Genomic DNA, 21,793 nt, shown 5'->3' with positions numbered 1-21,793 from the left:
TTTTGTCATTAAATTAACCGCGACGGGGGCGTGCTTCAACGCAGAGAGATGTAACATTTACCGAAAACAAAACAAAACACAGTGACAAGGAAAAGTGGGAACGACAGTGCGCTCGTGTCATCTCTACTTAACCTGATCTCTGTCTCTTCTTGCGCTATAAATTCATGAATTTGTTCCAAGTCGCCCAGCATACTCCATTCTTGATCAAGGAGATGTAGTCTGAATAGACTGTTCATGCAAGCGCGGCCATGCCTCTGCAGTGATCGTTTCGTATTTTGATGAAAATGCATATTTAGATTACTAAATAGCCAACTCACTTCCTCCTAATATCCGGAGAAAAATTGTAGTCTTCGGGAATAAAAAAGAAGAAGAAGCAAAAAGAACCAACTTAGAAGCGCTCTTAGCCAGGAGCATTTCCTGCGGATTTGTGAAATTGTTATTTCGATTAGCCGCTCCCACACAATAAGTACTACGGCTATGCTAAAAATATTGGAGAATGCTTACTAGCGGGTGCCACTGGCAGGAACATATTTTCACTGAGCACAAACCGTCTGATCTTGAGAAAAAGAAAAAAAGAAAGATGGTAGGTACGGCACACCTGCACCTGATATTGTGCACTGAAAGCCGCTTTTTTTTTTATTTGTGTGTGTGTGTGTGTGTGTGTGTGTGTGTGTGTGTGTGTGTGTGTGTGTGTGTGTGTGTGTGTGTGTGTGTGCGTGTGCGTGTGTGTGCGTGAAGCATTAGCTCGGGAGCTCCTATATAAATACATGGGAACGGATAAATATTTTTTCCCAACAGCCATCGCATGGAATTGGGTTACGTTTGTCTGCATTAAAAATAAAATTACTTAATATAGGGCCTGTAGGAAACAAATTATTTTTATTTAGGCCGTAAGTTTTCTTACAAGAATCGTTGGAAATAAAGAAACTTATAACTCTGTAATTCAGCAATAAATAAACGATATCAGGATTCCGTAGCTACACTTAATAAAATACACCTAAGTGGACAAAATTGATCATTGCATATTACTGTGAAACATAACATTAATTTGCGAATAGGTCTTTTACGTAATCATCGTAACGATTTCACGTAAGTTGTGAATCCGTATTTCACATTTGTCCGCTTAAAATACTCTAACAGATGTAGTTTACATAACTGAGATATTTGTTTTAAGTCCAGAGTTTTTTCTTCTTAATTATGGGGTTTTACGTGTCAAAACCACTTTCTGATTATGAGGCACGCCGTAGTGGAGGACTAGAGAAATATTGACCACCTCGGGGTTCTTTAACGTGCGTATAAATCTAAGTACGCGGGTGTTTTCTCATTTCGCCCCCATCGAAATGCGGCCACCGTGGCCGGAATTCGACCCACGACCTCGTGCTTAGTAGCCCAACGCCATAGCCACTAAGCAACCATGAGGGGTATTGGTCCAGAGTTACGGGTTTGTTTGTAAGCTTACAGTGCTTCTTTCTCTTTATTTATTTTTTTCAACTTACCGAATTATGACAATTTTTGAGAATGTTTGATGTTCTAAATCGAATTCTGCTTCCGAGAGTTGCTATAATGTAATTTTCTCTCTGAAATACAACACATTTCATTCAAGTCGGTTTTAGTTTTCTTAACCGAGCAAAGGACACGACACGAGAGCGGCAGGAAGCGTCGGCAGCGTTTTTCAACCAGAGCAGCCCAGGCAATCTCGAGCTCGCGCCTTCGCGGAGACTGGCGATGTGACTGCAGCGCCGAGCATTCCTCCTCGCTACAATCACCCTCTCCCCGCCCCCACCCCCCAAATCGGGAAAGGAGCCAACCTGACGACTCATGGTGAACGTATTATCAGAGGGTCGTAATACAGCTTCAGGCTATGTACGTGGAAAGTTTTTCAGGAGGAAGGAGGCTATATCACGAGCTGTGTGGCAGCCCCGGAAACTGGCGATGTAGCTTCAGCACCTCTTCACTACAGTTTATTCAAAAGCATGTCTGCGCTTTACATGTATTTGAATAGGAAATCGGAGTTTCCCCCAGCTAAAGCTTCCTCTTAAATTATGTCTAAACTAATCACTGCAGCCTCAAAATATCCGTTGTGGTCATTAGAGGTGAACCTAACAAGGAGATTGAGATGTAACCAAGTTTAGCGATTTCCCTCTGTCTCTGCCTATCTCTTTCTTTTTTTTTTTCTGTCCCTCACACTGCGACGTGGGAAGTGCTGCTGTTTATTGCTGGGGCACTCGACTCCACTACTCGTTTCTGCCGCAGATAAATAGCCTATGATCAGAAATACGTCTCCTTTGCTTGTCTTTATTTATTTATTCATTGCTTCATCTACTTTTTTTTTCTTTTTTTTTTCTTTATTCTACACTCGCTGTGCTGTCTATAGCAGAAGCTTTATGAAACAGTGGAGTTCGCGGGATATAACTTTTTTTCCCAGACCTCAAGCGTCCCGAAAACTTTTTTGAGGCAGGCAGTCCATCGAAACTACAGTTATATCTGCCAGGCCTCCCGGCGCTTGTCGTTCGTTCGCGACAGCTCCAAAGACGGGCGGACCAAGAGGCGCGAGACGTGGGAGCAGAAGCAGCGGCAGCCAGGCGGCAGGGGAGGGGGGTGACAAAAGGTCCCCGTAACGCTGCCGTATATCAGACACACGGCAGCAGCTGCGTCCGAGACCTTGCGACGCGCCCGTGTTGGTGACCTCCTGCAAGTGCGTGTTCCCGCCTCGTTTCACAATGCTCGACAATCGAGGGCAACATGCGGCCATAGGAAACGGCGTCGGCTCGCGCGAGCCATTCGCATCGCCGCTTGTTGTACCAACAACGCGGCGGCTCAGTCCGTCACAGGCGCGAGGGTGTCGCTGGTGACAGCGACTTGTGGCCCGAGTCTGGCGGCGATTGCCTGGCTGCCTTCCAGCTCGCCACACGTCCTCGCCACGACAGGCGCGACTCCCTCGGCTGGCAGTGAGACAGAAGAGGGGGAGGGAGCGCGCTTTCGGATCTTCGCTTCCGGCTCGGTCTCTTCGCGCGCAAGAAGCGAAATTCGCGCGCGCAAGGTGATCTACTTGCGACCGCAATAAGTGAAACGCCAGAAGCTAATTGACTCAGTCGTGTCGCTTTTTCGACCACTGTTCTTCTTCACGCCTCTCGGCGCTTCGCTCGAAACTGCTCTCTTACTCGTAGTTATATTCACCGTGTTTCTCCCCATTTCCCTGCACAGGGGTCATGGAGTAAGGAAATAATTGGGAGAGAGCATTGCGTAACAGGATTGAAGCCAAACGTATCGGCCCAACGCGTGATCGCCACGTCAGAGCACGTGGTAGGTTTAACTGCTCCCTCTCTGTAGGCAGAGCTACAGCAGGGCGATTGAACAAGTAAGTGCGTGTCGGGGATTATAAACTACCGCGAACCAAACATTCCCGACCAGAACGCTGAATCTCGGAGGTACCATGTTGTGTCGATACTGCCATGGAAAAAGCGAAGAGGATCGCTTCTCGGAGAGTTCGCTTGCCAAAGATGGCTGCGTAGCGCGATGCTATCTTCTAGTTCATTTCCTTCCTCCATGTGCAGGTACCAAAGCGGACACTTTTCCGGCTAACTTCCCTACCTTCCTGCTTTTATTCAAGCTCTCTCTCTCTATCTCTCTCTCCCTGTCGGTTTTAAAATCGAAAAAGGCTGTTTGGGTCGTGACGAATACTTTTGGCTTTCCTACGACTCGTTATAGGCACTATTCAGCAGACACGCGACGTCTTGAGAGATAAGCGAGGGACTAAGGAAACGGCGGCGATTTCGTCGCTTAGACGTCATCGAAGCGTTTGCCGCCATCGTCCTCCGAAACTATTGGCCTATGTGTCACGAGGCACACAAATGGGACCTTGCACGTCCGCTTACGATGGAGCAGCGTTCACGCGACTTCGGTGAGCTGTAATGTCAACGGCGCGAAAACAAACTATATACTGAGCCCAAGAAGTAAAAGCACATAAGTTGTTAGGGACTAGCACATTTCTCAGTGGTGCGAAAATCGCCGAGCGCGCCGGCGCTTCAAAAACCTGCGTCGCTTTTTCGAATACGAGTCAGTTATGTCATGCAAGTTTTCGTAAGCGTCATCCGTCACTCACTACCACCGTGCCGATCATATTGTTGTCTGTCATCCCTATGACGATTGCAAGTAGCGGGAGCCTCGACTACGCGGGGGAGTGAAAAATCGCACTTACCTATATATAAGAGAAATTTTGTAAATACAGGCCCTGGTTCGCAATTCCAAGGCTACTACTACTACTACTACTACTACTACTACTACTACTACTACTACTACTACTACTACTACTACTACTACTACTACTTCAAAGTGCGTTTGCTTGCAAGCACCTTTCCCGCTTTCCGTTCGTCCCCAGGGTTGTCCGACGCGACCCGCTAATGCGAGAGCGGAAAATACCCCGAGAAATTCGTTATACTGGAGACGTCTCCGAGCGACGATGCACAGACGCCGGTCGAGAACTCCATGACGAGGAGGAAGGAGAGGCTGCGGAGAAGCATCCGCGCGCGAGAGAACAAGGGGTCAGGAACGATGGGCTCAGAAACAAGAGACATCATAGCAAGTCGGCGCGGTTTCATTACTTGCACAAGGGTATGCCAAGAGCAAGAGAAAGAGAGATGGAGAGTGCGTTCGCGCTATAGGGAAAGAGGAACAAGAAGAAGACGAAGAAGAAGAAGAAGAAGGCAGAGTAAGGAAAACCGGCAAAGCTGAAAAAGCAAAAAGAAAGAAATGAAGAGGCACAGAATGGTAAAGGAATGGGGGAGGGTGGGATTGCGTGAAATGAAAAAGGACGCGCTTAATTGGGGTGAGAGGAGGGGCCGGAAGACTGGCTATATACACAGAAGGGGCGGTGGCGGCGGCGAACGAGAAAGACGATCTCGCGAGACCGTAGCTCTCGGCCTCTTCCTTCCTCGGCATCCTTTCCGATTCGAGATAACTGTCCTTGAAAGAAGTGCTTCTTGGGGGCCGCGACTGCTCCTCTTTGGCGAGTAGTGCCGCCGCCGTGCTCTCGAGGCAGCGGCGGCAGCGAATTCGAAGCGAAGAGCGCTGCCGAACGGGGCGCGATCGCGGCTGGTGTGCGCCAAGCAGCTTTGGCTGCCCTTGCTTGTTCCGAACTCCGGAGCTTTGCCTCGCTATTCGAGAGTGAACGAAGACTCCTTGTCTGTTGCACCACTCCGACAAAGTATACGTTCCTGCTGCGCGGGCCCAGCCGTTCGGGCAGAATACACCTCTACTCTGTCATCAACCTCCCCCTCCCCTCTTTCCCCAGCGCAGGGTAGCAAACCGGATCTTCCCCTCTGGTTAACCTCCCTGCCTTTCCCATTTCCTCTGTCTTTCTCTCCCTTTACGTTGACGAAACTGCAAAGTGCTTGCGAAGAATTTGTTTCTTGTTTGTTTGTTTGTTTGGCCCCTCCTCGGACACGGCATGGGACATTCGGTAAGCAGGAGAAAAGGGGGAAGTCCACGCGAAATTCGAAAACACAGACAATAAAGAGAACGGTCAAACGGCATAAAACGCGCGTCTCACACAAACAAGCTAAAGTACAAAGGCATGCAATGTATAATTATTGTAAGCAGAAAAAATAAATGTTCTATAATCAGCTGTCAATAAAAATGCTCGGAGTTACGAAAATTACATTTCAAGAAACAAAATTCAATTGAACAATGCAAGTATTCGTTCAATAAAGAAGCAATTCAAGTCATTCTCCTTGATAATGAAGCCTGAGAAGGCATATGCTTTCTCCCGCTTTATTATCTCTCATTTCTTATGATTGCGACTAATAAAAATCCAGCACCTAGGTGCTCCCTATTCTGCTCGCTGAATGCGTAGCGAGGGCCTTGAATTTATCAGCCTTGATGTCCAGAAGGTAGCATACGAGGGCTTGCTTCTGAACTCAAGTACTACGTGATGTCTGGGGTTCAAACGATGTTTCAGCCATGAACGCCGCTGGCTAACACTCCCAGGGCTAGTCTTGCGCACAAACACACACGAAAGTGGGAGGGAGTATGGCCGCTGGGGCAGCTTAACAGGTAGAGCACCGCTCGCGTAAAAATGGAGGTGCGCGCTCGGTCCCCGCCTGCAGGAAGTTATCCATTCGTCGACGCTTTCATTTTCCTTTGACTTATTATTTCAGCATTTCAACTAACAATAGAATTAACTTCACCTGTGTTTTCATCGCCTGTCATTTCTTATGATTGGGACGAACGGAAATCGAGCCCCTCGGTAATTCCCCCTATTCTCCCCGCTCATATTTACAAAGTGCAATAACCAGCCGGCTTAAGCACAAATCCTGTTGCGCGGGACTGTGCAGCCCACTCGCTCCCTGAACGGACAAAAACCTATTCATCTATGCCACATGTCAGCCGTTACGAAAAAAAAAAAAGCTTACACTGCTGCGTGAGAGGGAGAACTATTCCGTGCAAGCATCATATGCGGGCTGACTAGCGAAATCACACTGAATGACACCACACAACTTTCCTCATGCATCTGCTGTTTGCAAACGTTCCAATGACAAACTACAACAATACAGTAAGAAACTTTTGTACAAAAGAAGTTGTAACACTCATTTACATCTCAATGCACACATCTTGACAAGAATTGCAAACGGTTTCGAGCCAACTACAATTTTTTTTCAATAACACCTCTATGTTTCGCACGTTAAAGTGTTATAGCGGAGTGCACCTATATTGAACGCTATCAGGTGGTGTATTTAATTTGTCGAGTGAAAGGCTGCGACACAGAGAAACGACTTTTTTCACAGCTCCACTTTTGCGGTCGTGGCCAGTTTGCATAAGGGCTGCTTTCGCTTACGCATGCACTCTACGTCAGCACGTACCTAAGTATGTTGCGGTTGCCTTGATACTGTATACATATGAAATTCTCCGCTTTTATTTTTTTTTTCTCACCCTAACGCTTAAAACAGTTTTGTACCAAGAAGCGATATGATGACCGCCTATTTATTACTGTTTGTAGTGCAAGAAAAGGAAAAAATGTGTGGCGAGAGAGCAAGGGCATTATAACAACAGGCCGCAGTGTCATATTCTCTGTCGTTCTGTCATATATTGACAATGCTGATGAAAGGAATGCGCGACGACAACGAAAGGTGTACACACTCGTAGAAAGAAGGGGCGAGCGGAAGTGACTGAACGAGCCAGCCAAGGGAAACTCTAGCTATTTCAGGCGACCCTTCAGGTTTAATGTCTAATGGCCAGGGCGACAATAGCGAATGTGATAATGCGTCAATGAAACCGGGGACAGCGCCACAGCTCGCAATTGAACATAATGTCAGCATTGTCATCCATAACTGTTTGTTTGTTTGTTTGTTTGTTTGTTTGTTTGTTTGTTTGTTTGTTTGTTTGTTTGTTTGTTTGTTTGTTTGTTTGTTTGGAAAGTGCTTTTACAAACCGTGAAACGTGTCCATTAAATATGCAGTTGTAAACATGGCGGAATCTTAATTCCGCGTATACCACGTTGAATTCGCGCATTGATGTTGCTTTGTCGCTCAGTAACTCACCTTCTCTTCTCTTCCTTCTCTTCTCTCGCTTTCCAGGCGTGCAAAGGTTGCGCCATCCAGCCATGCCTGTGCAAAGGTGAAAAAGGAGCCGTGGTGAGTTACACTTTCACTTCATACTATTGCAGGGTGCCCTTGAAAAAATTGGATGGGCATTGAAGGACAAAAACAAGGACAAGCGGACTAGTTGGCGCGTCGTTCCAGAATGAAATATGGCTTCGGCGCAGAAGTGCAACATACAGGAAGATTAGACTAAGGGCACGGCTAAGCGTCAGAACAAGTTGGAAGCACAACCAGAGAAAATATTCCACGCTTTTTTTTTTTGATGAAACCGTTCTGTTTAGCCAAGAATGTACCGAACCCAGTGTTTTGGTCAAGAATGTTGTTCGTAAAGGCCCAGCGCTTGCTGATGTTTACTCGTTTTGTCACCCACTGTGCCTTTTGCGCTGAAATTAATATTATCCAACATTGAAGCTTTATCGCTGTGCTGTAAATGAGAAGTGCGTGGGCCCGTGACTGAAGCGTCAGCGGTAGCGGTAGCGAGCAACCTGTATCAGCATGTCACCGACACAGCACAGTGGAATCTGCGTTGAGTGGGCTCTTTTCTCACAATCATACGACGCTTTCAGGAGGCAGTGCCATCAATGACTACAGACTTCAAGAAAGTGTATGTAGTAGTGTCGTTGTTCCGTTAGCTTTTGAAAGATTTTGATTACTTTCTAGAACACCCTATAATACCAGTGAAGTATTTGTATTCATCTGCGCATACACCTGTCATCGCCATTCTTCCCTCGACAAGCATCACACATGGCCTTCGTCTCTCACGCTTGTCAGCTCAAGATGGCCAAACCTGGGGCGCTATAACGTAAAACTATTCCAAACTTTTCTATTCCAATTCTGCTATCAGCCCTCCACGATTGGTCAAAAACTTTTTTCGACCACCCCCACTTCACTTGTCTGTCACGCGACGTCACGAAAACCGCGATACCTCCCCATCTGATATTATGTGTACACACTGATTATGCATGATTTGACAGAAAAAAGAAAAACAGTTATTTCTGATTCGACCTCTTTTCGCCATTAGCCCTCGCCTATTAGTCAAAAGTTCTCGGGCTGCACCCACTTCCCCTGCCTGTCACGCGACGTCACAAAACCGCAAGAACTCACCGCGTCAAAGTGACGTGTACGCGATAAAGGTGCATTAATATGCCGAACAAAACTGAATTTTCTTCGGAATAGCCTCAGGCTGCCCCGTTCCGAAAGGAATAGAAGATGGCTGCCACCGATCACTCAGACGCTGGCTACTCGCACATGCCGGAGAGCATGGGTGTAGTTGCGTATAATAAAACTTCTTGCGTGGCCGTGTAACGTTCTCGAGCACTTTCGGCACGTTTACCCCCTCATTCTGCCAAATCTTCTTTGCTGAGGGTCCGTTTTAGAGTCATTCTTGAGCTTCCGTTGCATGCCGCCGCGAATTTCGACCAGCCACCGCAAGCTATAAGTAAGAGAATGCCGACCAATCGTAGACGCCGACACCACCCTCTTCATCCGGTTATCGGCTTTCAGTGCAGTGGCTCGGCCCCATCGAATCCATTCCACTTGAGCGTTTTCGTCGCCTCTTGTCAGCCAATTAGATACGACAAGCCGCTCAGTGTAGGCAATGTTGTTCGTTTTTCAAGCAATCAAAAGTGACCTCCTATGAACGAGGACAGCGTTTGATTGGTAGTTCAGACAACCCTGTCGGTGACAGCCCGGTGCTTGCGTTGGTGGTTACGCAAATTTGACGTCAGGAGAATGGAATAGAAACATGTTGGAATAGTTTTACGTTATAGGGCCCCTGGTGAAAGAAACCAGCGGGAAAACACGAAGACAAAGAAGGGCTACACAGGACAAGCGCTGGTCCAGCGCTTGTCCTGTGCAGTTTTTTGTCTGTGACGAAGCTAGCACGGGGTATTTTTCTGAAGTGCGTCTTTCCAACAGCGACGACTCTTGTATCACCCGCAGTGTGTAGACGAACGGCCTAAAGGAAATACAAAAAAATTATCGTCTTTAAGCGGTGGCCGTGCAACCAGGTGGCTGCGGTTAGTACCCGTTCCGTAGAACGTAGAGTGCGAGTACCTCGTGTGCCTGCATTGCGCAGGGTCACCCTGGGCTTCCTGGTTCGCCGGGCACCGAGGGATCACCAGGAAGCCTCGGTCCGCTGGGACCGACCGGTCGCCGGGGTGAACGTGGCTTGGCAGGAGACACCGGAGCCATCGGACCCAAAGGAATCCGGGTACGTAACGACGCCGGTCCGACGAGAACTTGCCGACTGGCGAAACAGCCCCCACGCAAATAGTCGTCTGACCCAGTGCTTTAAAACACTGTTGTCCTAGTTTGAGTGCAATAAAAAAGAAAGTAATGGTTGGAGCGAGGTGCTACTGCACCCATAGACAACAGACGAAAGCGTTTAAAGGCAGAGTGCCGCTAAACAATAGGTGTTGTTTAGTGTCGCCGCGTTCAGTTTTCTTCTTTTGCCTGCGACTGGTGCCCGTGTGCCCTCCTGTGACGTCGAACTAAGAACCGTGAGCCAACTAGCCTGCCAGCATGTCTTAGATAAAGGTCATTTACGCGGGCCACCGCGAATTGCTCGGTCATCCTGCCCATGAATATTAAACCTATTGACAGAAATTAGGCCAACGAAAAGAAGCAACTGACGCGAAATGAAAACCTCCGCCTGCAAGCTTTCACGCCATATCTCGCGGTGGAAACACCAGCGTCTCAAAATGCGTTGCAGTGAGCCTCGCAACCATCGTGTCCTTTGAGAGTGAAGTAGCCGCACTTGTATATATTTCCATCTGCCTTCGTATCGCTGACCGGAACAAAATTGTACCGACCTTAGAAGAAACAGAAAAAGAGAAAGGAGGAACATTGCGCCTACTTAAAGCTTGCATACGTACGTAGTTTTGAGGATATGATTTCTGATATTTATTTATTTATTCGTTTTATTTTGCTTAACCGTGTATCGGATCCCGTGATGATCAAATTAATGCGTCAAAGTACGAGGCTCGTGAAAGAAATGTACGTCGACATTGTGCCGTGGTAATGCCCCGACGGCAGCGAGAGGAGCTCAACCAAAGGCGCATGACAGTGGCGAGAGGGCAATACGGAGAAAGTTAACGGTCACTGGACAGCTTACTGGGGATTGGACATGGATTTACGCGGTTGCACAGAAAATAGCGAACATTCCTCATGCTTATGGGGACTACATTCACAAAATATAACTCACAGAAAAGAGGAAAAATATTTTATTACAATTTTCAAGTCAATAAATCGGAGCTCAGTGAGAATTCCGCTCCTCTAAAGGCCCCCATCATAGTGAGGTCCTTATATGCAGATAAATACCTCAAGTCGTGTGTTCAGGTGAATTACTATACCATCGTCCAACGAGACGCGCCGCCACTGAGCCTTCTAACTAAGCTTACTTATGGGGCTCGCCGATAACTTAACTGATCTCATCAAGGCTTAACCGCCAACAGTTAGAGTCAGCAGTTGGGTGCCCAGCTGTCGTTACAGTTTTGCTGTTTCAGGCGACATTCGTTACGTCCCATACTCGACATTCCCGTAACACGAAGGACCCTTGCTGGCGGGAAATGGACAAATGTCAAATTATTAATGACACGATGGTGCGTATTGTGTTCGATGCTGTGCTATCTAATGACATAACATTGATTAAAAGAAAAAACAGTCGCAGAAAGAAAACAAAATATACTGAATTCTCATGCTGCTCGTCGCCCACGCCAGCTTCTTCGGCTTCATCCCATCAACCTAGTGCTTGCAGCGAAGGCAACTTTCCTTTCCCCCGGAATAGATTTATGCGACGTGCAATTCTGATTCTTACATCCTAATTTGGCCATGTACCAATTTGAAGGCGCAGTCGATTTTCTTTTAACAACAGTTATTCAATTTAGCTTTTGTTTTTCAACTCTTTTTTTTTTTCACTCCTTTCCCTTGAAAGCACTGCGTTGTGCCGCTATCGGTGCCTCCTTAATCCCTCCCCCCTACTTTTTTGCGCGCGTGTGTTAGTTATTTCTTGATTGTTTGTTTATTTTTTACATGTGCTGGCATAACGATCATAGTAACCATTACGCGCAATCAAGATTCATTATCATAACCGCTTTAATAGGGCGTAATGACAGTTGTTTAGCGTAAGCGCAGTACATTCGAGATTTATGCCACAAAGGTAAAAAGCTGCACTGAATGGTGACTACATTTGCAGGGAGTGCGAATAGTTGTTTCAAAGAGAACTTGCGTGCTGATGCGATGCACGAAAAGCGAATATCAAAAGGACTGCAACAGCTTGAAAGAAACAATTGCTATAGAAAACTGGACACACTTCGATTGTCTTCTGGTTTTAGGTCATATCGCAGATGCGGCTTTAACGGCTTGGAACGCCTTTTCAAAATAAAACAAGAAAACGCCCATGCAAGTGCTCCGTACTTCAATGCAGGACGGGACGAGATCAGCGCGCCCGGCAGTGCATACTTTTTCTATGACCGTTCTACGTCATCGACAGACTTGTGACACCGACAGACAACCTATAAAGAGTGTTGCCTCTTATTATTTTTTTCTTCCCGTCATTCGCAGGGTGAACCCGGAGCAACCGGATTCCCAGGCAGGCCAGGTGCACCGGTGAGTACACAGCTTACAGTTTTGTGTGAACGCTTGCCATTCCTGAATCAGATCAGTTTAACGTCACAAGTTGTCGCAGCCACCCGCTTGGGCTTTTTAACATGTCCATTACTACTACAGTGGAACTTCTGCGTATCAGAAAATAAATGCACGATACACTTACACTCCATCAGAAAGTTATTAAATATATAGATCCCATAGATTTATCCCAAGAAAAAAGGACCTTGAAGTACGTAAGATAGTTAATTTTACCGAGTTACGGCAATGGCGTCACCGCTCAAAATAGAAAGAGCGAAATTTCGCATTCAGACACTACTTTTAACGATTGCCTTATGTTATGCTGAGCAAACTTTAGGAAAGTTCCAAAGAGGTAATGTGTAACTTAAGGGGCCCCTCACCAGGCCCCATAGCAAATTTTGGTTATATGTTGGAACTTGTTGCGTGTCCTCTAGGGAGCATTCTGCAGCAAAAATTTTTCAAATCGGCTCATTAATAGCCGAGATAGACATATTTCAGTGCCGCAAACCCATGATTTCAGGAGGCAAGCTCCACGGCCAAGCGAGACACTCTCCATTTGCCCGTCTAGCCTACGCAAACGAAATCCCTTCCCTGCGTTCTCCCATATCGGACCTCAAAGATTGCGTGCGCATACGTCACGGCCCCGCCTTCATTTTTTTTCTCCTTGCTTCTTTTTTTTGCGGCGCGGCGCACTCGCGCTGACGGCGTCGCGCGCGAGCGGTTGTGATTGTCTCGTTTCGCGCAGCACACCATTTTGCGCACTGTGCAAGAGGACACCTGGCTAGCGGTAAAAGTCAGTGCTACACGAATACTGAGGCAGACACAATCGGATCACAGAGCATGGTCCCGCGCTGGAACACGGTAGAAAATGATACAGTTTCGGTGTCTGTGCGCGCGACTGCACCACAGACTGCACGACGTGGGAACAAGCAGACGAAACGGGAGTACATTTCTCTTGCTGCGGTGCGAAGTAAAACAAAAACATGAAGACATTCGGTTTGTGTGTTTTAGTATTTCTCTAAGCTTTGATTCGTCTATGCAAGCAACATATTGCACAAATAACAGATGTTTCCTTGAATAATCCTCGAAGTCACCACGAGCGACGTCACAGTGCAAACACGTGTACGTAGGCGCACTAGCACGTGTACGTCATCCTCCGGCTTGGAGCGCGGCGGCCGCGAGGAGAAGGGAAAACGGCGTTCCGTTTGAAATTTCAGGTCTTTCCGCGGCACGTAGCGATGTAATACTTTGCAAACACGATCGTTATCACGCATTGTATGCTCTGCGCTTGTTAGCTCAAAATGGCCAGACCTGATGAGGGGCCCTTCAAGTAATCGTATTTCCAGCCTTCCTTCAGGGTTCCTTTAAAGTAAAAGAAACTGACAGAGATATACCTTTACGTAAAATATTTTGAAACTGTGCTCTGGTTTCGTCAGACATACTCCAATGCACTTTACAGTGCAGTGAAGGCATGTCCATGTTAAACAACTTGTTTTGCTAGACTTTTGCAAAGGCATCAAGTGTTCGTGGTCTCCGTAATCTTCATTAACAGTTTCCTTTTTGTATTATTTTATTTTTATGCAACAGGGAAAACCCGGTCTTGATGGGTTGCTTGGAGAGCCGGGAATACCAGGCTGCAACGGAAGCAAGGTACTGTTTCATATTATTTACGACAGCTCTTCAGACTTCACCTGGTATAAACGGTTACAGCTTAAGAATGAGTAATTTGAATGATTCGAATATGTAACAGAGGGGAGAACTTTAAGGGCTAGAGTACGCTGTCAATTCGACGCCTTGGAGAAAACATCTGGAAAAGACAGCAGAGCTTCTTCGGTTTTAGCATTTTCCTCGCTGTCGCTCGTAAGACATCTCGCTTTCATCGGAAGCCGTCGGACAAAATACCTGCCCCTATATCGCGCACCTGAGAATGAATGAAAAATAATTTTTAAAAGTGTGATTTGGACGCGAGAAAAAATAGGGAGCGCAATGTTGCCTAGTTTAGTTCATTTTCCGCTGCCAGCTAACTAGCAGCGATCTTCTCAGTTACCGCTTATCATGTTAGAGCAGTTACAACCGCTTAGCCAAGTCACTTCTCTTTGTTATATTACGATGCATTTTACCAGCCACCCTTTCAACACTTTTGCCGCGAGAACAGACAACAAATAAGGTGATTTTTCTGTTTCTTTTTTCTTAGGAATAACTGCGCGCAAGTGACTAAAGTCGCTGGCGATTATGACATGAGTTATTGTCTTCGCAAGTATAAGTGCACATAATCTTTTCTTTTTCGCATGTTTCCGTCCAGAAATTTAAGTGTTCACTAGCACTTCTTGGCGGGGTACTTGGCGCATACTTGGTAGCGCAATTGTCTGCCCGTAAAAACACAACCACACAAGGACGCGTTAACAGGACGATCACACGAGCGTTATTTAGTGTCACCCTCCTTTACAGGCATCTTTCGGGCTTAAATAAAGAAAGGAAAAGCTCACTAAGTTAATTCCAGCAAGACGCGCACGCTCATCGCCATGCTCGTCTGTCTTCGCATAGCCCGAGCACATTTTCTGTTTTCTTTTTTTTTTTTAACAGTATAGCGAGTATAATGCGGTTGCTGTTCTCTGCTCTTGCACACAGGGCGCCCTCGGTCCCCATGGTCCCGCCGGTGGCTGGGGCCCGCCAGGACCGCGCGGTCCCCGCGGAGACTATGGACCCAAGGTATGCCCAAATCGGGCCTCATATTGTTTATTCCTGTTTTATGTCAACATCCACTCGCGCTACGCAAACATCCACCGCTCTCTTATTCCAGGGAACTGACGCGCGCTGCTCCGCTTGGTTAAAGCTTTCCGGCACCTGGTATACAGTGTTACGACACCCAACCGGTGCCACCAGTATTACGAACTTGCACCGCTGCACCACGATTACGGCTTTGTGGTCCCGTAGCGCTCTTCACCCGTTTCGTGACAGAGCGTTGGTAGCGAAGACTCCGAGCCTGGCGTCGATGAGAATAACAAAAGGGACTTTATACATTATATACAGGTTATCATACAGGACATAAACGGATCGGCACTGGGGCCGAGAGCTCACACAAACGCGACTGTTCTCGCACGACGGCGTCCGGCGAAAACGCGTGACACATCTCACCCCAGTCGGGAGCGACCCTCTCTCCAGGTGGGGTCGGCGGATCCTGTTTTCGAGCGGCGTGTCGCTGCTTTTATAATCCCCGAGGCCCATTGTCACTCAAACGGCCCAATACAAAGTCAGCACACGACGGTCGTCCGAGGGGTCCAACCAGCGACCGCGCTGGCCACCCGGTTCAAAGTTCGCGCGCGCGGTGACCTCCAGGCAAGGGAGGTGCGGCGCCGGGCTGTCGGGCACACGCGAACACGTTTAAACACGCTGCTTCGCCGAGGCTTCTCCCGCACGAAGGCGCAGCATCTTGACTTGTGAAGGGAGAATTGTGGCGCTCGCAGGATAGATTCTGCATCTTGCAGATTCGGGATCCGGGCTTGTGGTAATGGCACAACAGCATCCCCGCCCTCAGATAAGGCGCCGGGAAGACGAGCTGCCTCCACGTGGCTCGGATGCCAGGCGCGCACGTTCGTAAGGCTCGTCCAAGTTCACGTCCAGTGTCGGGACGCCAGGTAACCTCACGTGCCCAGGTCCGACTCGCCAGGACAGGAGCTCTGCTCACCACGTCGTCGCCAAGGCACCTTGACCAGCTCCGCTTGGGTCGTTCCTAAGACCTTGCTTCTCGCCACTGGTCCCGCTTGGTCGTTCTGCAGCTTGCAAAACCGACCGGCAAAAGGCAACACCCAACACGAACAAGTGCCCTCTGTCTCCCGTCAAACACCAGACAAGGCCATAATTCAAATCAACCTAACTAAATTGTTTTCCCCTTTTTTTCTCCCGCTGCAACAAGAGGCAGGTGTACGATCTAGCACACAAGGCTCAAACAATCAGTTTTCAAATCATCAACACAACAAAATAGAAACAATTATTAATCAGCAATAATAATTACAAATAGAATGGTCCCCTTGAAATCGCTTTGGACCGAAAACATACTTCTGAGGAAGCAAATGAGGTCATTCATTTTTCCCGGTGATATTTTCGCGGAATCCGAAGCTGCTTATATTTGCGACCCTGCTTATCCGTGTAGCGGCGGTACAATAAGCCAGATTCCTTGCCAAATGAAACCCTCTTTTTTTTCACTCCCCGTTTGACGCTCTTCCTCAGATCGGCTAGTGAACAATCTTCCTGTTGCTCGCGAATCCGAGTTCCCCTTTCAACTGCAGCCTGCTCCTGCCAGCTGGCGAAAACCGGAGCGAGTGTGGAGCCCGCGTCGCCTAATTGCGGCGTCGCGTCTCTATCGCGGCTAGCACTGCACGCGTCACTCCCACTCACCTCCAGGACCCGCTCGCCTAGGCCAGCCTCCGAGCTCTGCCTCTCCCGTGACTGCTCGCCACTCAAGTTACCGTGATCGGTCCGTGTGCCGCACCGCCTTTCGCTCACCGACGCTAAGTCAAGTTCCCTCGACAGCGGGCGCGCTTTGGATCGCGTGGGGGCCATGTACGCCACGTCGGCAAAGAATGATTTGCCCTGATCCCTCAGCAGCTGCTCCGAGTTATTTGAGAAGAGGTAGGAAAATTGCTCCGGGAGGGCGGCTGACACAGCGGCTTCGGTGTTAAGTTTTCCAAACTCTCCTTCAATGATAACCGTTGCGATCGGTAAACAGACACTCTCCTTCTCGGCCACTTGCCGTATCCTAACGCACTCTCCCGTAAAATCACTCGAGGAGACGAAAGACGGGTGAACAACGTCCATAGTTGCTGCAGAGTCCCGCAGTGCTCGGCACTTCTTGCCGTTTACCTTAATTTCCTGCACATAGGGCTCCAATAGACGTATGTTTTTGTGAGTTTCCTGTATCGTTGCAAAAGCAATTCTCTCTGGGCAGCTTGCAGCGATGTGCCCTTGCTTTTTGCAATTGTAGCAGGTTAACGGTCTCCGTTTTTCAAAAGAACGCGTCATTTCGTTTCGCTGTTTCGGACCATCGTCATCATTCTGAGATGCATTCTGTCCATCCCTTACAGTTTCTTTGGGAAGGGACTCGTCGTCCCGAAACTCGCGACGCGTGATTTCCTTCCGTTCGTCGGGCTTCCCGTAAAACCCATCTCTTCTATCTGCTTTTTCTATGCGCACTGCCTTGCTGTGCAAGCTGCGGCGGGTGTAATACTCTTCCGCTAACTCTGCTGCCTTGTTTAGCTTAACCTCCTTTAGCCTATCTTGCAGCCAGAGCCGGACATCCTCATCAATGCAACGGTAGAACTGCTCCAACGCGATGCATTCGACAATTTTGTCGCGGTCGTCGTAAACCTCTTCGCCCTTCAGCCATTCCACCAAGTCGGCTTTTAGACGAAACGCGAAGTCAACATTCGACTCCTTACCCTTTTTTGCATACCGGAACCTCTGCCGGAAAGCTTCGGGCGACAGTTTGTACTTCCGCAGTAGCGCTTCCTTCACATCACTGTAGCTCTCAAACGCCTCTTTCGATAAGCAAGTGATTACGTCTGATGCCTCCCCAGGAAGCAAGGCTAACAGATTCTGTGCCCAAAGGGATCGCTCAATGCTATTCCGTTCACACACGTGCTCAAATTTCACGAGGTATTTGGCCATATCCTCTCCGACGACAAAGGGTGGAAGTTGATCGCGTATTCTTGGAACATTAGAAGTGAGACTAGGCGCTGGCGAGCTATTTCGGGTCTCCAACTCTTTCATTTTAAGCTCGTGCTCACGAATCTCTCTCCTTTCCTCCTTTTCCTCCTCGCGACGTTGCTGTTCTCTCCTTTCCTCCTCGCGACGTTGCTGTTCTCTCCTTTCCTCCTTTTCCTCTTCGCGACGTTCCTGTTCTCTCCTTTCCTCCTTTTCACGTCGTTCATTTTCCTTCCTTTCCTGCTCGCAACGTTCCTTCTCCTCCCTTTCCCGACGTTCATTGATATCCGCCCAGGCCTCAGCGGCTTCCTCAGCCGTTACGTCCCCGGTCCTCATGACCTCAAGGATCGCATTCTTTCTTTTGGTTGAGCCCAACTCAATGCCCAACTCCTCACAAATTTCGAGAAGTTCCTTCACCTTGTACTTCTCCATCGTTCACACTGTCCTCCTGCTGTTTACCCTTTTTGAATATACCTGCCGTACGCTACTATAACACTACTAGTAAGACATATGCAAGTATTTCACACACTGCCCCGTTTTACCCCCTCAGCATCCCCTGGTTTTCAAAACACTCTTACTAGGCTTGAAACACACAAGGTTATCACAATGCAACACCAAATCCTTCCCTAAGCTACTATAACCTGTGTCAGAGAAAGTCTGGTGTTTGAGGTAAACTTCAGGCACTCACCGCGCCGAGGTAGCTGATGCCGGTCAATCCCGTAGCTGCCATCCAGTGTTACGAACATCCAACCGGTGCCACCAGTATTACGAACTTGCACCGCTGCACCACGATTACGGCTTTGTGGTCCCGTAGCGCTCTTCACCCGTTTCGTGACAGAGCGTTGGTAGCGAAGACTCCGAGCCTGGCGTCGATGAGAATAACAAAAGGGACTTTATACATTATATACAGGTTATCATACAGGACATAAACGGATCGGCACTGGGGCCGAGAGCTCACACAAACGCGACTGTTCTCGCACGACGGCGTCCGGCGAAAACGCGTGACACATCTCACCCCAGTCGGGAGCGACCCTCTCTCCAGGTGGGGTCGGCGGATCCTGTTTTCGAGCGGCGTGTCGCTGCTTTTATAATCCCCGAGGCCCATTGTCACTCAAACGGCCCAATACAAAGTCAGCACACGACGGTCGTCCGAGGGGTCCAACCAGCGACCGCGCTGGCCACCCGGTTCAAAGTTCGCGCGCGCGGTGACCTCCAGGCAAGGGAGGTGCGGCGCCGGGCTGTCGGGCACACGCGAACACGTTTAAACACGCTGCTTCGCCGAGGCTTCTCCCGCACGAAGGCGCAGCATCTTGACTTGTGAAGGGAGAATTGTGGCGCTCGCAGGATAGATTCTGCATCTTGCAGATTCGGGATCCGGGCTTGTGGTAATGGCACAACAACAGGCGTCTCAAAGCATCGAAAAAAAGTGGCACATGTAGTGCTCGCAAGCTTGTAATTTTCATTTGTTGGGCCTTTAGACTTTTTTGTTCCTCCTTATGCTTTCATTCACGTTCAGTGAATCAGGACCACTGCAGCAGTACGCCGAAGATAACGTTCTCTGCGTTCGATCCGTGCAAGAGGATCGCTAATCTGCAGGATACTCAAAAATGAACTCATAAGCGACACTTTCAATGCTCTGGTAGTTTGTGCGCTCTGTGATGTATGTAACTTTGCGAAGGTTAAGCTGAAGAATGAACATTGGCATAGGCCGCAGCAAACGATTTAGTAGAAAATACGCACAGCAGGAAATACGCAGCCTAACTCACTGTTTCGGTAATAGCGATAAAATTCAGCCGAAAGAAACTGGAACAAGCACACGTGCTGGTTCCAACAACCACGCACGTGCGGTCACAATTAGAGGCACCTGCGCCTTGTCCGAAATTTCTGCTGCATCAGTAATTGGCCTCCCAACGCGCAATTTAACGATTCGAAGGCCTTCGGCTCTAAGTAACGTGAGGGATAGGACTAGTTGGCGTTGCGAAATCTTGAACGCCAAGCCACACAGTGTTACACAAGCAAGAACGGACGAATGGGTCCGGCTGGCTCCTTCTCCATGTTTTGTATTGCACTGTAACGTTCAAGATTCATCTCTAAGCATGCGCCTAGTTTCAGCTGGCCTGGCATTCGATACCTCCCCAAAAGGTCTTTGGAGCAATACAGAGAAGCCACGCGGGAAATAGTACATTTGTAAAAACTTACTTCATACATCTCTGTACAAGGAATTCAGCCTCGTGTAAAGGAAAAACTGGCCTTCAACATGTCTAAAAAGAAGGTATACGTTGACATAACCTCACAGCAACAGCAAGAAGCTGTTGGCTTTCGAGGAAGTAATGCAACTGCCGCGGATATTAAACTCACTCGTGCAAACACTTTGATGCACCCACTTGTTAAAACTTTACATACGAGATTCGTCGCCACTTGCAGGGATTGCCTGGAGATGGCGGAATAAACTCGCTAGGAATTCGTGGAGATCCAGGAGACGACGGAAGACCAGGCCCTCAGGTAAGATCAAGCTTACACTAGATATCAACAATTTTGAAAAGAGTGAATTGCTCTAAAGGACATGCTCGTAGTTTATATATAGCAGTAAGAGAGACTAGCATTACGTGATTTGTGCTGGCTTATGCAAATACTTGTAAGCGTACCTTCTTAATCAAGCTCAAGTGTAAACCGAAAATTACATAGCAGATATAAATAGACTACCAAAGAAACCGCCGGCCTATATACACTGAGGCCAAGGAAAGCGTAGGATTAGTCACCGAAACCAAAAAAAGTGTAGCCCAAGGAGCGCTTCACTTTGAATTATTTTCCAGATGTGGATTGGTCACTGTATTTCAACCAGCAATTCATTCTCTTCCTGTGAACCGTAGGGCGCGCTTGGTTTCCCAGGCTTTCACGGCGAGAAAGGCGTTCGAGGAGACAGTGGACCAGCGGTGAGTGACCTTGTTACTTTTTTTTGTTGTTTTAAGCCCGCATGCGACACAAAATGTCCTTTCAAAGATGCAACGCAATCGAAATTGTATAATATTCGTTTTGCTTCGAATATAACGGATAGCAACTCCTACAGAGACCCGCCGCGGTATACCTGAGTGGCTATGGCGTTGCGCTGCTCAGCTGTAGATCGCGGGTTTGACCCCCGCCGCGGCCGCCAGATTTCAATGGGGGCGAAATGTAAAAACAAACAAACAAAAAAAAACACTCGTGTACTTGAATTTATGTGCCCGTCAAAGAATCCCAGGTGGTCAGAATTAAACCGATGTCCCCACTACGGCGTGCCTCGCAATCAGGTCGTGGTTTTCGGCGCCCAGAACTTAATTTTTAACTCTCGAGTGAGAGAGCGAGAGACACCGATGCAAGTGCGAACTGTTCTGAAATATCCTGCTGCAGGAGAGCCGCGGTTGTTGCGCAGAGGCGCCAGTCCCTGAGCAAACGCACGCGGGGCAGATAAGTTATGCTCAATAATCTCCAGGCATTCGTTAAGAATGCCTCGTTTTGGCAGCTTGTGTGAATCTGTTGTCTCGATTTGAGGAAAGCAATTTATTATTTGGCCAGTTCCACCACCTTTGCATACCGTTTAAGGAAATGTGCGCCGCTCGAGTATTTCTTTTTACTGAACGCGACCCTCTACATGCATCACGGTGGCGTGCTGCTTCCATTGTGTCATTACCGTCATTGTCGTGGTGTCCCCAGATAACTAAAAGCAATTCTTTTTCGTTTACAAACTCCTCAATTTGAAAGCCCAATTGCGAGCGGCATTATACGCACATTAATATAACAAACTATGTAAATAAGCCTCTTCTTCCTTTATTTTTCTCTTTACTTATGTTTAATCAAGCGGTCTCCGCGCAACTTTATCTTTCATTTTGGCAAGA

The 21,793-nt window shown here is 48.0% G+C and overlaps 1 protein-coding gene across 1 annotated transcript in view; it reads left to right on the top strand.

The window, feature by feature from the left end:
• Positions 1–21,793, top strand: part of LOC135906042 (collagen alpha-5(IV) chain-like) — a 105,807-nt gene that overhangs the window by 22,826 nt on the left and 61,188 nt on the right. The window contains exons 2-8 of the mRNA XM_065437188.2: positions 7,572–7,628; positions 9,673–9,807; positions 12,159–12,203; positions 13,809–13,871; positions 14,850–14,930; positions 20,346–20,423; positions 20,792–20,854. Of these exons, the coding sequence (XP_065293260.1) occupies positions 7,572–7,628; positions 9,673–9,807; positions 12,159–12,203; positions 13,809–13,871; positions 14,850–14,930; positions 20,346–20,423; positions 20,792–20,854 (522 nt within the window). The remainder of the gene's footprint in view (positions 1–7,571; positions 7,629–9,672; positions 9,808–12,158; positions 12,204–13,808; positions 13,872–14,849; positions 14,931–20,345; positions 20,424–20,791; positions 20,855–21,793) is intronic.

Source organism: Dermacentor albipictus, chromosome 1, assembly GCF_038994185.2.
Source record: "Dermacentor albipictus isolate Rhodes 1998 colony chromosome 1, USDA_Dalb.pri_finalv2, whole genome shotgun sequence".
Lineage (NCBI taxonomy): Eukaryota > Metazoa > Arthropoda > Arachnida > Ixodida > Ixodidae > Dermacentor > Dermacentor albipictus.
Note: the sequence above shows the minus strand (reverse complement) of the source record. Positions and strands in the feature narration are given on the sequence as shown.